This window comes from Panthera onca, chromosome C1 (assembly GCF_046562875.1).
Source record: "Panthera onca isolate mPanOnc1 chromosome C1, mPanOnc1 haplotype 2, whole genome shotgun sequence".
Classification (NCBI taxonomy): Eukaryota; Metazoa; Chordata; class Mammalia; order Carnivora; family Felidae; genus Panthera; species Panthera onca.
In genome coordinates, this window is record NC_138346.1 from 126,084,019 (window position 1) to 126,100,987 (window position 16,969).

General features: G+C 54.7%; 1 protein-coding gene across 2 annotated transcripts in view; it reads left to right on the forward strand.

Annotated features, from left to right (window-relative positions):
• Positions 1-4,200: 4,200 nt before the first annotated feature.
• Positions 4,201-16,969, forward strand: part of KCND3 (potassium voltage-gated channel subfamily D member 3) — a 209,544-nt gene continuing 196,775 nt past the window's right edge. For both annotated transcript variants that reach the window (XM_060624010.3, XM_060624011.3), the window contains exons 1-2: positions 4,201-4,777; positions 11,521-12,698. In XM_060624010.3, coding sequence (XP_060479993.1) covers positions 11,593-12,698 — 1,106 coding nt within the window. In that variant the 5' untranslated portion in view covers positions 4,201-4,777; positions 11,521-11,592. The remainder of the gene's footprint in view (positions 4,778-11,520; positions 12,699-16,969) is intronic.

Consider the following 16,969-nt stretch of genomic DNA (forward strand, 5'->3'; position numbering starts at 1 on the left):
CAACTTACACAGGCCAGATACTTGAGAGGCCAACAGAGCCAGGTCAAGAATGTCCTCTCAGGGCAAATCTTATCTGACTGAGGGGGTCTCTCTATTCTCAGAAGAGCAAATGACCAGCAGCCTTGGGGAGTGGAAAGAGGGAGGATTCAGAGCTTCACTCTAGGTGTATAGCCTGGGATGCATCCCTTAGCATCAACCACCTTCAGTTTTCCCATCTATAAAATGGTAATAATACTTATGGTGCAGGATTTATAGGAGACATGGCAAGGAGTCCAGCATATGGTGGCTCTGCTACTTAAGGCCAAGATTAAGTCTGATACAATTCAATGACTTGCAATGTTGCTTTGGATCCCTTGGACAGCCTTCCTATTCTTGGTCTTTTACTGTTCTCCTCTTATTTGTGGCCTCATGAGTTCCTACCTGTGACCTTGAGGAAGCCACTTAACCTCTCTGTGCCTTGGTTAGATGCTCAAGGACTAAGGGAAATGAACTCAGATGGCCAATGAATGAATGCTGATATGCCCAGCTACAGGGATAAGGGATGGGAGGCAATGGCCAGACCAAAGCGAGAGGTCCCCAAGCCCAAGGGGAGACTAAAGGAGAATGAGGGGCCACCCCCCACTGAGTCCTTCACCAGATCTCTACTTCTATAAAGCCTTGCTTAACGTGGTTGGGTAAACAGGGGAGGCTGGGTCCATATGGCTAGCATAAAATTGGCCCCCACGGAATGTCCTATGGGCTTTCCACCTGGTCCAGCCCCTTCTTTATCCCATCCCTGTGGCTCTTCCTGTCTTCATCAGAAGTTCCCCGCTTCTGGGGCGTAAGGAGTCAACTATCTCAATAAGGTGAACTTGACCCGTTGTGGGCTGTGGCCTGGGATTGTTCTTGTGACACGCGTGGAGGTATGTGTTTGCTTATGTCTGTGTATATAATCCAGCAGTTCTGACTTCTTTCCAGGAAAACCTCCTGTTTGCACCACTTCTGCCTTGGACAACAACAGCAGCCAACAGTTACACTGTGCTTCTTACGTTCCTGGCACTGTTCTTGAGTGCTTTATCTGAGAGTTCATTAAATCCTCCCAAGGACCCTTTAAGGTAAAACAGTAGTATTTATTGTCATTTTATGGCAGATGAGGAAATGAAGGCACAGAGAAATTAAGTAGCTTCCCCAAGGTCACACAGCTAGGAAATGACAGAGGCAGTTTCAAACCCAGGAAGTGCGACCTCAAAGCCTGTGCTTTTTACCTCCAAGGTACACAGCGCATTGAATGTGGAAAGCCTGCAACCATCGGAGGCGCAGTCTGTCTCTCTCTCTCTCTCTCTCTCTCTCTCTCTCTCAACTCCTGGGCCAATATGGGGCAAACTACTGAAGTAAGACAACCACAAGCAGCGGGGGGAGGGAGGGGGCGACCTTAAGATCACTCTGAGGCACAGCTTCAAAGAGCAAGCCTGAGCAGGGCGGCCCTGGGAAATAGCTGTGCAGATACACCAGCCTGGCGTGTCAGCACAGAGGCTGCTGACTTGGAGCCGGGTTGCCGTTTAACGTCACAGTCCTCACAGTGACAAGCTCTGCAAATAGTGGCCAGAACCACGGGACTCAAGAAGAATCCTCATGTGTGCACAGCTTAGGAAGGACACACAGACACAGAGAACAGTCATCCATAGGAGCACCATCTTTAAATAGAAAAGATAGCTTGAAATACACTCAGTGCACTCTTGCTAGCTGGCTCTCTCTCTCTCTCTCTCTCTCTCTCATACACACATACACACAGATGCACGCACACAGACAGACACATAGGGCCACGGCCAACGGAGTGACTGAACAAATGCCTGAGCTGTGCTGGTGGCAAGGGGGAGGAAATCTAGTGCCCCAGCAGCTCCTGACTTTCAGTTCCTATTTAAAATGTCTGAATTGGGAGCATGGACAAGCTCCCAAATTAGCTTTTTAAATAGAAGCTGAGAGTTAAAGGAAAAGCGGCCGTGTCATGGGGGAAAAGCAAGTGAAAATCCCGGCCAGGCCAGGCCAGAGGCAGAGAGGGGGAAGGTGAGGCCATGCAGTTCTGGAAAGATGCAACGGAGGGTGACAGTCAGTGGGAGGGACAGCATCTCCTGGGCAGTGGCTCCTCCAGCTGCCAGAGTCAAGAAGCCTCCTTCCTGCCCATCTCTTGCTCTTATTTTCCAGATCACCTGGTTGTGAGAAAGGCCAGTAAATAAAAAACATACTGGCCTAGACTAGAAATTCAAATCTTTCCAATTTCTGTCTAGATCCTCTGGACAGCTGCTTCTCTTGAATGATGATATGTAAGCCTGGGTGGAACAGGGCCAGGTGTGTGTAAGGGGGGAGGGGCAGGGAGGTGTCAGAATCAGTGTCCTGTCTTTAAATACAACTTACAAGGTGCAGGAGAGCACAGTGGTCCCATCAGTTGACCGCTCTGGAAGAGGAAGGATGCCCCCAGCTAACTGTTCCAGAAAGCCTGTATGCTTTGGGGCAGACCCACCCCCTGAGCAACACAAAGGTGGGATGTACAGGAGTTCATATGCGGGCAGGAATACAGTACTGGGTTTTAACTCTCCCCAGTTGGAGGTGGCAGTGGAGGACTGAAGGCAAGTGCCCCTCCCTGGACCTGCCCACCCAGAGTCTGGGGCAGTCCCAGGGGTCAAAGCAGCTGAAGTGGATAGTTGTGAGAAAATTAGCTCTTCCCCAGAGGGAAGGGAGGAGGGAGGTGGGAGCAATGCCAGGGCCTTCCCTGAATTCTTCCTCTGTCTGCCAGGGAGTGGCAGTGTTGTTAATCATTATTACTGTATGTAAATCAGTATGCAAATCTCACACCGCTCTGGGACTCCTGGCAAATGCTAATGGATCCCACGCCCACCTCTTGAAGGACCAATTGTACACCTTTCAAACCGACACACTGAAGGGGGTTTTGGGGAGAGTGGCAGCAATAAGGGAAAGAAGGGCGCCAGCTGCCAGGAACCCACAGCGGCCTAGACCACAACGACCGACCCCCAAACTGTCACCTGGAACAGGGCTGGGCTTCTCACAAGCCAGAAACCCTGTTCCCGACTCAGCGAGGTTCTTTCTAGCACACCCTCGCCTTCACCGCACACTTTGCTTTTCTGTGTCTGTCTCAGGCTCTCCACACTCCACCTCTCCACACTCAGAACTGTGATCTCTCAAGCCCTGTGTTCCGGTCCTGCTGAGGCACGGAGTCGCCTGGCTTCTCGAGTGGCGGGCTGAGATCCCGGGATTCCGGGCACCGGGGCCGCAGACCAGGGGAAAGCTGGAGCCGCGGGTCGGCACGGTCTGGGTCTGCGGGGACTGAACGTTCCGCGCGCCGCGGCCGGGAGTGTGGGGGAGGCTGGGCCGGATACCACACTCCGGGATGCTCCAGGCTCTATCCGCCGGGCCCTGTGGGCACGTGCCGACCTCCTGCTCCCCATCCTGGGTCGAGGCACAGGGCAATGGGGATCCGTGGGCTTTGGGGAGGGACCCAGGGATCCGGCGGGCGCAGGCAGAGTTCATCCTCCCAAGTCCAGACTCTCGGATCTGGGTGCTAGGAACACGTGGCAGGACAAGAAGGCGAAATCCTACCTTCGGGTCGTGCCCCTCGCGCCCTGGGAGGAGAGCGGCTCTTACGTGGGATAAGAGCAGTATGAGTCCCCCTTGGGATCTCCAGCCCAGGCACACGGCACTCGGAGCTGAGAGTCGCGGCGAGCCGGGAAGCTTGCGCGGTGGCGGCTCCACCTCGCCAGGTGGCGGGGCTCGGCCGTGAGCAAGTGCTGGTGTCGCGTGGACAGTCGGTGAGAAAGAGACACCCGGCTAGCTCCACACCCCCCCCCCCACGCGCGCGCACACATCGGGGCTCCGTGCCGCCTCTCCCCGGGTCCCCAGCATACACGCCCCCGAGCTCACACTCGTGCCCACTCCGTGCTCCGCCCCCACCCCAAGCCGAGCTCACCTTGCCACGCTCACCCCCGTGCCCACCCTCGCCGGCACACGCGCTTCCACCCGCGCTGGTACACTCCGCCACCTCCAGGCACACCCTAGGATTCCTCCACTCGCCCGGGGAGACGCACCAGGCTCTGCCTCGTCTCCCCGCCCCCCGCTCACGCGCGCGCCCCTCTCTACACACACACACACACACACACACACACACACACCCTCGCGCGGGGAGTCACACGCCCTCGCCCCGGGCACCCTCCCTCGGCGAGCCTCCAGGTCCTCCTCCTCTCTTCCTCCGCTGCCTGGCGGCCCGCGCTCTCCGGCCGGGCCTGGAGCCGCTCGGCCGGCGGGGATCGGCAGGGAGCGGAGGGCGCAGCCTCGCCGCCGCCCCCGGACTCTCCTCTCCGCCCCGCCCGCGCCGCGCCCCCAACGCCTCCCCCTTCGGGAGAGGGACCTCGCCAGGCAGCCCGTGGCCCGCCGGGCTCCGCTCCGCGCGGCGCCGGCAGCGGCGGGGGCAGGGCGCGAGCGAGGGAGCCCGCGAGCCCGCGAGCCCGCGAGCGGGGCGGCGAAGCGGGGAGGGGACGCGCCGCCGAGCCGGGGCTGGAGCGGCGGCGGCGGCGGCGGCGGCGGGGGAGGGAGGGCCCCAAGGACCGAGGGACGCACGAACGGACCGAGCCAGGGAGAGAGCGAGCGAGACTTCGCCGGCGAGCGGCGGCTGCTGGGCGCTTCGCCGCGCTGCTGGGCGCTCCGCGCCTCCGCGGCCCCCGGCTCCCGGCCGCAGCTTCCTCGCGCGCGCGGGCGCGGGGCGCGGGGCCCGGGGCTCGCTTCGCCGAAGGTAAGAGGGACGCGACCGAGCCTTCTGGAGCCAGGAAGTGTGAGGAGCGCTGCTCCCACGCCTGTTGCTCCCGCTGCCCACGCGGCACCCTCCCACTCCTGCGCCCGGGTGGGTGGGCGCTGGGGCGCCGGAAGGATTGGGGGTGGGGCCGGCGCCGCGGGGGAGCAGGCAGCCGGCCCGGGGGCGTCGGTTCCCTCCGGCTGTGCAGCCACCTCCGGGCAGCTCGGAGACGTGAGGCTTGGGGGTGGGGGTGTGAACCTCTGCCCTCTTTCCATTGGCCTGTCTTCCCTCGGGGGTGCCACAGGCAGCGCCCCAGGATCCGGCGGCAGGTGGCGACGGCTTGCTCGGTCCCCTGGCTCGTTGTGAGGGGAGAACGAGAGAAATGGCTGAGAGTGGAAGCAAGGAGCAGTTTGGGGCGCTTCGCAAAGTTCTCCAGCCCACCGAGCCGGCGGTGTGCCTACCAGAGGCTCGGGGCCGCACATCTGGTCCTACCCCGTTGCCGCTTGCACCCCTGGGGCTCCGGGAAAGGTCTCTAAAGTGACACCCGGGGCCAGTGCGGCCCGGGGGAGGGGTTTCGGAAGACTCACTTTTTGGAGGTGTTTACATTGGGGATGGGGCACGGAAGGGACAGGGCAGAGAAGTTACCTGGAATCAACTAAATTCCTGCACTTGCTTAGCGTTGACATTTGAATCAAGTCCAAGAGGTTCTGCTTTCATCCCGGGCAGCCTGATATGTCAGCAACAGGCTGAGGTTCCGGACCTGGAATCTTAGAGCAAAGAGAAGGCTCCGTGGTTGTTTCTGAAGAGAGGGCGTCTGAACTTTCTTGTGATCCTTGGCACAATGGGTTCCGTTTGTAAGACTGGGCAGAGGTTCCTATATGGTGCACGTTGGCATGTTGCATGAACTTATGTGATGGTTAAATTTGTGCCTTATTTACCGTTACTTCAAGGGACCCTGGATATTTAATGTCTGTAGAAAGGGCGTGCACGAATTCATCGCAAAGTGTGTGTACATTTCCCCATGTGGACATGTTGGCACACAAACGGCAATTGATGTGTTTATTTTTCCGTGTCGCTATTTGAATGCAACAAAATGCAAGTACACAAGGGACCCCCAGAGGAAGAAAGATTAGTAGCTTGTTCCCTTTTGCAGCTGAGGAGGCTGAAGAAAAAGAGAGTTCAGGAAAGTGCCCTGGCCAGCCTAGGAGTGGCACTGTGGGAAAAGAGGATCTGTATGGGTGTCCCAGGCCTGTACCCTAGGGATCCCCAGCCTAGCACCCTGTCATTTCATGCCTGCTTACCCAAACCCTGTGGGCATGGGAGAAGGCCCCCTGGATCACCAGGACCCTCCCCTCCCCTGGACTGGCCCCCTGTGAGCTAAGCGACATGATATGAAATTGTGGAAGGTAAAAGTTTCCAGAGACTCTTCATACCCCGCACTCTGCTGAGGTCATTGAAGGGCAGACCTTGGTGACGCGATGCTTTTGCTGCCCTGTGCCTGCCTGGGCTCAGGTCAGGTGTCAATCCCCAGGACAGGCTGTCTGGTCGCTTTGCCCACTTTTGGCCCTCTACCTCCAAAACAGAAGCTGTTTAATAGGGCTGACTTTTTACAGCAGGGGGAAATGTATTCCCCTCTTCCAGGATTTTTTGCTTTGTCGTTAGAGCACTTACCTGTTTTAAACGGCTCTTCCCCAGCCTCCCCCTACCCCCATCTTTCCCACTGTCAAACTCTTCTGCCAAAAGCAAAAATAGCTTCAGATTTTTCATTTGTAAGGCGTCCACGTCCTAGTAAAACCTTGGCATTTGAGGCATGTGCAGTGCCATTGGCTGGAAATGGGGCCGCACTCTTGTGCCTGTTGCAGGAATTCATACCCAGATCTGCTCCAGGAGGTGTTGGTCCCTGTCAGGGGGCGAGCGCTGCGGTGAGAGCCACGGAGAAGCCCTGCTTAAGCCAGGTCATGTCTGCGGGGTTGTGCAGAGCTAGTATGGCCTTGGGCATGGTATCTGGTGGGAAACTTTTCCTCCCCTTCCAAGCCCCACCCCGCCCCCTACACACACACACACACACACACACACACACACAGAGAAAGTAGCAGTGGGGTAATTGCTCCTTTTGGGGTACCTTTTACCCGGGGGGAACAGAGCTTGAGCCTCTGGAGACAACCTGGCTTTTGCCTGGCCTTCTTTGGGAAGATCGTCCTGGATTGGTTTGGCCTTGGGACTAGAGACTTTTATGATAGATACAGAGGGGTTGATTTTCCTTCCTTACCTCTCAATTATTCATCTGAAAGCAGTATATAGAGTACTCATTGCCCTTAGGAAGAGGGATTTGGCCTGAGGTGGAAAGGGTAAGGTGGTGAAGCTCAGGTTGGCAGGGGCAGGCACCAGGCACTGAGGTTTGGGAGTCAGGGTGGAGCAGCCCTGGGAGAATGGAAGGGGAAGGGCATTGCCTTTTCAGGGTACAGAGCTGCATGTCTGCAAGCTGGATGCTCCAGGGTCTCTTGGCTCAGATGCTCTTGGCTCAGCAGTCACTTACCTTACTCTTTGCCACTTGAACCTCCTCAAGGTCCTACCTCTCTGAGCTCCATTCTAGGATAAGGCAAAAATGTTAAGGGTCAGAGGTCCAGGGCCTAGTGTCTGGGAGCCTGGCCCCCTTTCTCCTCCAGGGAGGAGGCCGGGCCTTCTGCTGTTAGACCCAGCCTTAGACAGCCTTGAGTTCTGAGTGATGCAGATTGTGCACTCTGTTCTGGGCACCAGCCTCATCAGGAATTCTCAGAGCTGCCTCTGCTGAGATGAGGCTCGGGCTCAGTCTGTCCCCACAGCAACAAACCCAGATGCTCTGCTTCCTGCTTTGCATGGGCAACCGTTAGGAAGAGGTCTCAGTGAGACCTTGATGTCCTGGATCCTAGTGGAATCACGGATTCCTTGAACCAAGGGCTCCTTGTCACTTTCTTGCCCATTTGTCTCCTTGTACAGATGAGGATTCTGAGGCCCAGAGTACGATGGTGGCTTGCCTTCACACATTCAGGGGAGAATTGAAGCTGGAATGTAGGACTTCCCCACTGCGTGCTCTTTGCTGCCTGGGACGGGGGGGAGGGGAGTCTCTGCATCCTGCTGTCTTCTGTGGGGAGCATCAATACCTACCTGTACTTGGGTCGGGAGAGCCACTTGGCAGTAACTCAGTCAATGGTCTGTTTGAAAAATCATCAACTCCTATATACATGGAATTTAGCCACTTTGAAGGAATCTTTCTGAGTCTCTGCTCCTTCCCTGAAACTTATGGGCAGAGACGGCCACGTCATAGGATTTTTTTGTGGGGACAAATTAAATTGTTGCTGTAACAGTGCCTAAAACAGTGCCCAGAGCATTGTCAGCACTCCATGAGTGTTAACCAAACACGAATTGGAATTATCTGTGACCAACGCTTACGTCGTGGGCTTGCTTGCCAAACTTCCCTTGCTCCTTAGAAAACCCAGGTAAGAGTGTGTGGAGGGACTACAAATCCTCCTGATAGCCTGGAGGAAGTATGGGAACTAACAGGGTAAATTTCTTGCAAAAGATATAAAATGCACAGGATGTGTTCCCACATCCATCCGTAGCATGTGGACCACCCACTGCAGAGGGTGAACAACCCCCCTGTTCTTTCCCCATAATCAGGAGCTCATCAGGCTTGTGCTGGTTTTCTGTTCTCTGAGTGATGACATTTATGGGGAATGTCATTGTCATTCCTGTTGTCTTCTGTGGCATCTGAATCAACCTCCCTTTTTGAGGGAGCAGAGGGGCCTGTGAATATTCTCTTTAGCATGCAGATGAGGAAACTGAGGCAGAGATTGGCTCCTTGAGAAAACCCGACTGAGAGCACAGTGAGTCAGAGCCACTTCAGTTGGCTTCTTTTGATTCCGATCTGTCTGCAGAGTGTATTGTCTGTTAGGAGAGAGAGAAGAGTCTACCCTGGACCCCGCCCCCCACACTTAGCACGGCATGGAGTAAAATTGACAGAATGCAAATGGCGGCTGTAAAATCAGGGTTCCCAGTCTGAGAACCTACTGACAGCAGCACACTGAGCTACCTCCTGGGCTGTCATGTAAAAACTGAGGCATCGTGGCCTTTACCCTTCAGGAGCTTACTATGGGACGGGGCAGGGGGTGGGGGGAACAGGGCTGTACCCTTGAACTCCGCATTGCCTGGGTTTAAATCTCTCTGCTTTCTTATCGCATCCTTAGGCCAGTTACTAAAGCTCCTCATGATTTATCTTCTTCACCTGCAAAATGGACACCACAGTGGTGTCTACCCCCTAGGGCCATCAGTGGGCTCAGCTGACGTGGGCCACGTAAGCATGTGGTACAGTGCCTGGCACACAGTCAGCCCTGTGTAGACATCTGCTGCCATTCTTCTATGGACGGAAGACCTTGAGAAGTCACGTAGCATAGGCTGGGGGGCATGGGGTGACGGGGGCCGGGGGGTGGGGGTCACCCTGCCCGAGGTGGGATCCCCGATCTGTCCATTTCCGGCTGGCATGCCGCCAACTCTCAGGCGGCTTCCAGGGTTGCTGGGAGGATAATGTGAGATGATGACAGGAGCCCGTTCGCGCAGAGCCTGGCATAGAGTACGTGCTGGACGATAGTGAGCCGCGAGTGTTAATAAGACATGTTGAAAGTGTCTTGTAATCCAACCCAGAGGGCAATAGGTGCCAGAAGAGAGGAGCAAACAAGGTTCTGTGAGCCCAGAGAAGGAGAGGATTTCAAGGGGGCATCACAGAGAGGGTGAGGAACAGGGAGGCGACTAGGAGGGCCGAAGGGAAAGGATATTCCCCACGGAAGGAAGAGTGTCCAGAAACAGCGCCCCACACAGTCTGTGCACGAGCCGCTCTGGCCTTGTTGCTGGAGGTCTGCACGGGTGCATGGGGCTTGGGCTGGAAAGGTAAGCCAGGATCCGTCTGTGGCAGTCCTGGAATGCTGGGCCAGAGTTTGGACTTGATTTTGTGGGTTGTGGGATAAGGCACCACCGGAACCTTGCTTTAGGGAGGTTACTCTGAGCAGAATGGGTTCCCCAGGGACCGGGAGAAACGGTAGGGGTCGGGTGGGACGAGAGATGAGCAGGCCAGTGGGAAGGGAGCAAACTGGGGCCTTAACGAGGGCAGTAAGAGCTATTGTCTCATTATTTGGCAAACCGTGTGGGTGAAGCAATGAGAAAGATGGCCAAAGGGACAGGCCTGGGGTTAGGGAAGCCGTGAACAAAAGGTTGACTGATGAGCAGGTTTTGGCAAGGAGGGAAGTTCGGGTTGACCTTGTCCAGACGGGAAAGTCTAGTGGCAGCTCAGGAGTGAGCGGCGGTAGACATCTGACAGCCTAGAGGAGTTGGTAGTCAGGAGAAGGAAGCAGGTTTACAGGGAAAGACGAAGATCGTCTGCCTCACTGATTTAAACATGGAGTCAAGCCAACTGAACTCCAGAGTGTCCAAATAATTCTGAGTTAGGGCTGGGTCCGGGTGCCAGTTTAGGATTAGTGAAAATGAGTGTGTCAACCCCAAACAATTTCCTGGTGCTGTTACGTTGTTTCTGTGTCACCACATGTCTTCCCACAGATGGCAACACATTTGGGGATTCAGAGTCATTTCAGTATCATCTTTAAAAAGCCAGATTTGGGAAGGTAAATCTGTTTCTCAAGGCCAAAAATAATTCTTCAAGCCATTGTTTCCCCCCAGCCATGCAGGTGACAGGGAGGTGTGTCCACGGTGTGGTTGAGAGACTGGTGGGTGAGGGGACGAGGTGGCCCAGCTCTGGAGGAGCCTCCAGGGGTGGAGCGGGGCCAGGTGAAAGGCACTGGCATGGGAAAGAGTGTTGTTATATAACCCGAGGGAGCTCTGGATGGTGGGCAGATGGAGACGGGAGGCGAGGAATCTGGAGACGGCAGTGAGTGTGGTTCAGCTTCCTCTTGGAGGGAGAGGGACAATGCATGGAAGGCAGGTGAGCCAAGACCCCAGGACCCCCTTTACAGGATGGGGAGGGAACCCCACCGCGCCTCACGGCCTCTCCCACATCTTTCTGTCATGGCTCTGAGGGATACGATTGGAGGCTAGGTTGCCAGGTGTCCCAGAAGGTAGCACCAGGGACAGCCTTCTCCATGGGACTTGGGGAACAGAACTGTACCAAGCTGTAGGCCTACCGTCTTCACCTGCCATCTCAGAGAACTTTCCAGACACGAGCAGCCCCGGCCTCCATCTCACCAGGGGGGAGTGGAAAGCATGTGTTTACCTGATCTCTCTCACCCACACCCCATTCCTGATTACCCTGGTGGGTGAAGAGTGAAATAAAAATTAGCATGTTTATCCCACTTTTAAATTCTTTTAATGAGAACTCATTTACCCTCTCCCAATTTAAATTCGTAATAACGCCATAACCTTTCAGAGCTGATTATTACCTGCGTCTTCCCAGATCTTCCTAGTAAAGAGGCTTTCCTTCCAAATGCTCCTGAGCCTTCTTGGAACTCGACAATTTGTCGGGCAGTCAACAACATCTGGTGATCCCACACTGCGGCACTGCCCTGTGCTAGGTGCTCTCCCTAGGAGGGGAGGGAAAGGAATCCAGTCTCCTCTCTTCGGTGGCGGCTTCGGTTTCGTTAATTTGCCTTCAAGACTTTTGCTCGCTGTTCCATTCAGCACGGACCCTTCCCTGTGTCCCATTTCCTACCTGGGAGGCAATCACGGACTCACCCGCTTCTCTGCTCTCTCCTCCCATCTCCCAGGGGTCCTGGAACTAACTCCAAGCTGGTGTGCAAAGCCTCTGAGCAGTGGCCGGCCCAAGAGCTGGAGTCACCATGGCGGCAGGAGTGGCAGCCTGGCTGCCTTTTGCGCGGGCGGCGGCCATCGGGTGGATGCCAGTGGCCAACTGCCCCATGCCCCTCGCCCCTGCCGACAAGAACAAGCGGCAGGATGAACTGATCGTCCTCAACGTGAGCGGCCGGAGGTTCCAGACCTGGCGGACCACGCTGGAGCGCTACCCGGACACGCTGCTGGGCAGCACGGAGAAGGAGTTCTTCTTCAACGAGGACACCAAGGAGTACTTCTTTGACCGGGACCCAGAGGTGTTCCGGTGCGTCCTCAACTTCTACCGCACGGGGAAGCTGCACTACCCGCGCTACGAGTGCATCTCGGCCTACGACGACGAGCTGGCTTTCTATGGCATCCTCCCGGAGATCATCGGAGACTGCTGTTACGAGGAGTACAAGGACCGCAAGAGGGAGAACGCCGAGCGGCTCATGGACGACAACGACTCGGAGAACAACCAGGAGTCCATGCCTTCGCTCAGCTTCCGCCAGACCATGTGGCGGGCCTTCGAGAACCCGCACACCAGCACGCTGGCCTTGGTCTTCTACTACGTGACTGGCTTCTTCATTGCCGTGTCGGTCATCACCAACGTGGTGGAGACGGTGCCGTGCGGCACGGTGCCCGGGAGCAAGGAGCTGCCCTGTGGAGAGCGCTACTCGGTGGCCTTCTTCTGCCTGGACACTGCCTGCGTCATGATCTTCACCGTGGAGTACCTCCTCCGGCTCTTCGCGGCGCCCAGCCGCTACCGCTTCATCCGCAGCGTCATGAGCATCATCGACGTGGTGGCCATCATGCCGTACTACATCGGCCTGGTCATGACCAACAATGAGGATGTGTCCGGTGCCTTTGTCACGCTCCGGGTCTTCCGCGTCTTCAGGATCTTCAAGTTCTCGCGCCACTCCCAGGGCTTGCGGATCCTGGGCTACACGCTCAAGAGCTGTGCCTCCGAACTCGGCTTTCTCCTCTTCTCCCTCACCATGGCCATCATCATCTTTGCCACTGTGATGTTTTACGCGGAGAAGGGCTCCTCTGCCAGCAAGTTCACGAGCATTCCTGCCTCTTTTTGGTACACCATTGTCACCATGACCACACTGGGGTAAGTCTGTGCCGGTAGACCGGAAGAGGGTGGAGGTTGGATGGGTGGGAAACCGTGGATGGCATCAGGACTGGGCAGAGGAGTGGGGAGTCGCTTGGCCAAGTTGTAGGAGCAAGGGGAGTTGCCTCATCAGAAGAGGAAGGCACACAAGTGATTTGTTTGGGGGTGGTAGCTTGCTCTGAATTGAGTTTTCTTTTGGGGGGAGGCATGCATTTTATACAACATGGAAAATCAAGCCATCATTTGTCTTCTCAGCCATGTGTGCAGTGTGTTGTGGGGGGTGGGGTGAGTGGCTGTATTCTTACAAGCTTCCGTGCTTGTAAGGGCTGTCACTGAGAGAGAAATGGGGCAGCAGGTAGGAAGGAAGAAGGCCCTGAGGAGTTCTGTGAGTGTCGTAAGGAGGGTACACATTTCCATTAACCAGAAGACACCGAGAGCACTTCTTCTGGATCCTTCCTGCATTTCTTTCTGTAATATATCTGCAGGCTATTTCTCTGTTGCCTTCTCTTCTCTGCTGCCACAGATGCTCAAGGGTTCAGTGGATCTGAGCAGACTTTCTCTAAGTGACTCTGAACTTGGGTTTTCTGCAAAGCAGGGCATCCGATTTGTTTTCTTCTCATGGAAGGAGTTGCAGTCTTGCTTCCTCAGCCCGACTCTGTGATTGAATGCCCCGGCCTACCTGGGCGACTCTGAGGTGGTCTGCACGGATCACGTGGTCAGACACAGAAGCAGCAATATCATCAGAGGGAGGGAGAGGCACTCAGCAAGGCTACGGGTGACTCTGTCTCTTCCATCTCCCCGAGGTCCCTTCTCCAGCTGAGGTCACAGAAATGTATTTATGGTGCTGGCATGCGAGCTTTCCATCAGAGGAAGGGGCTCAGGAAGGAGATTGCAATCTTCACCCTAACAGGATTAGAGCCAACGAAGGCAGCTTTATGGAGACATGTATTTCTTAGGGGTTTCTGCTTTGGGCGTTGCGAGTCACTGAGGCTAATGCAAAAATCCCTTTACAATTCATGTGCTGGGTCTGTATTTGCTTAGGCCAGGAAGCGTTATATTGCTGATGGAGAATTCATGAAGCTTTTTATTTGGTCTTTGACAATTCGGTTGGTGGCGTCCTGGTGATTCGATTTTTTTTTTTTCCTGGCCTGAAACCCTGCGGCACTGGTGTCGGTTTTTCCATAGTGCTGTGTGTGCTTATTGGGAATGACTGAGCAGGTGACGGGACCTTTTAAAATGATTACATTTGTCATTGTGCCACACGGGAGGGGGAGAGCAAGGGGTGTCATTGTCCATTTGTGGAGGCCATATTTGATGGGGGCATTCCCTTTGTCTCTTGTCGGTCTGACACAGGCCATCCTGCCCCTTCCTCTCCCTCCAGCACACACACAGTTCTTTGAACAGCTGCTCACGCCCCGAGTGGGTAAGAATGTCTGGTTATCTGACCTTGTCTCTTGGTTTAGGTGGCAGATGTGGGCTTCTTGGCACAGCAGGATATTTAGGGATAAAGTGGCTTGGGGGCTGGCCACCGTATCAAGAGAAAGAGACACATTTACCCCTTCTAGGCTGACCCTGCCCATCCCTTCACTCTCCTGAAGGCGACCTCACCCATGGCCAAGACCTCCCTGGCCATGCTCCCGATGTGGCTCTGACTATCCAGTGTCCTTAAGTGCCCTCTGATAGGGACTCATGACACCAGAGTGATGCCTCAGGACTGCCATGGGGAGAAAACAGGGCAGACAGATGGATGTCAGAGTTAAAATGGGATCGTTTCAGAAGAGATCGATGGAAACTTCAGTGGCCACCTGCCTATTACTTTTTATTATTAGTATAACAGCATGTGTGTGTGTCTACCATGTGTCAGCAGTGCGCTAAGCACTTTGCATACATTATCCCTTGAAGTCTTCACAGCAGTCCTGCAAGGTAGGAAAAATGCCATACAACTTTGAAGACACAAAAAGAAGGCGAGGCTCGGAGAGGTCTAGTAGATTTCTGTAGTCATACAGCTGAGAAGGGGCAGCGCTGGTTCTCCAAAACCAGCCTGACTGCCTCCAGTGCCCTTTCTCTGTCCACTCACCACTCCGCTTACACCCAGACTGTCGGGGACATAGGTGGAAGGCAGAGCCCCCCAGCGTTACTTCTTTTATATTATGGCCACGGAGTGTTAGTTTCTTCTAGTCACATCACTCTGCAAGAAAACATCAGTGCGGTGAGTACTACAGCCACTCTACTAGGCACACAGGGAATTTGTAAATAAAACCTCTGCCTCTGGCCAGTTTAAAGACTGCCTTTGAAACTAATGGCTGCTTTCCTAGCAAAAGGTGCTGTTTTACTGTCGCTGGGGAGACCACTGATTGCCTTTAGCATTCACCCTGTAGATCAAGGGGTGAGTTCAGTGTCAGGGGACGGACAATCTTGGCCTCATATTTACTTTCTGAGGGAGGAGAGAGGATGGCAGGGAGCAAGAGGCCTCTGCCAGAGAGTGAAAGCAAAGAGGGAGGAAAGGGCACCTGCATGGGAAGTAGCATGCTTCCCCTGACTGCTAGCCCTGTGGGCTCCTCTCCCTGCTCTTCTGCATGCGTCGAAACGTCTAGCCTCTGGGGAAACGAATGAGCAAGAAAAGAAGCCTTCAGGAGTGTCTCCCCTAACCTCAGATAAGTAATGGGACAGCAGGCTTTTTCTTCCCCTCCGCCCTGGCTGGTGTAGTCTAATGCTCGATTGGACTACTTTGACTTTGACCTGAATTGTCAGTTGGAACCATCACCAGGCTCACTGCTTGGCTATACATAGCAGGTGCTTGGCAAAACGCTTTTTAATGGATTGGTTGATGTGAATGGGGCGCCTATACCATTTGCCTGACCTGATACTGTTCTCAGTCCTTTCCAGACCTGCCTTTCCTCTTTCTAGGGTGGACCTAAGATTTGGGCTCTTTCCCAGCCCTGGGCCCTGGGGGCAGAGGAGGGCAGCCTTCGCTTGGTGTCTGGTCCATCTCCTGAGACACTCTGCATTGTGGGCGTCTTCTTGTCCTTCTCAAAGGCCTTCCCAACTCGACCCTGGATGGTTCCTGTCCTGAACAGATTCACTGGCTAGTCGTAGGCTTAAACTGCTCCAGAAAACCCTTCTTTTTCTTACTGTCTGCTGGGATTTGAGCCCCCAAGTGGCTGTGGAATACCAAAGGCCAACGTTCTGCCATAGTCCACGTTCTGTACGGCTGCTTCCAACAACTCCCAACAGACACTTAGTTTTTCCCATCTCCACACCCTCCCTGCCCTGATTCTGCCCCAAGTTCCCGTTTCCGTCTGGGAGAAACTTTCTTTAGCTTCTTTGCAGAGCAGGGCTGACCGACAGGCTGCAGGGCTGGGCCTAGGGCCCATGTGCCAAGTGGAGTTCACTCTTCCTTGCTCCAGTTCCCATCTCTGCCTGCTTTCCTAGGACTCACTGATGAGTTACTCAGGTGTCCTCCAGGGAGGGATCTCCTGGAACCAATTATTTCTGTTTATTTAATATCTCAAAATACCTTAAGCACATAGAACAATAACAGCCCATCTGCCACCAAGGCCTGAGGATGGCTTTCCTTTGCACCTTCCTCTGCTGGTAGGGAAGACCCCCATGGCCAGTCCAGGTTTCCCTTATGCCCCCTTGACAGTTGAGCTCCCAGATGCACCATGAAAGGATTAATTTCGGTGCTCATAATTGATGCTATAAATAAAATCCTCAATTATCTCAGTTAACCGAGAGAAGAGATAACACAGAACTCCCAATATTAAATAAGACCAACACACCCAGTTTGTGAATGTATTCTATGTTGTAGATTTTTTTTTTTAAGCAGATTTTCCTTCTTAATTGTGTTTGACTTTGCTCAGCATCACGATTGGCCCAGACTGTCTGAGTCAGTCCGTGGGTGAAGCTCCAGTTCAGCGTGGGGAAGAGAGGATCGTGCACAAGGAAAGCGTCGCAAGAGAGCATCCATCAGGGCCGTCGAGGGCCAGCTCCGAGACTGGATGGGATGAGGCTCTCTTGGCTGTCTTGGGGACGGGGGGACGGGCTTGGGAAGGGCACAGAGCAGCATCGCTCCTGGTACGATGGCCTGCTGCTGCCTGCTTGGCTTGCTTATGTAATTGAGACTGCCAGCCTATCTGTCACCCCATGCCCCGAGATGAGAGAGCTTTTGACAGGGTCCAAAAATCCCTTTAACGAAAACAGAATCGATTTTTACTTCTTCCAAGCATGAAGCAGCCTCCAGGTGATTTGCATTTCCCTTTAAAACCTAA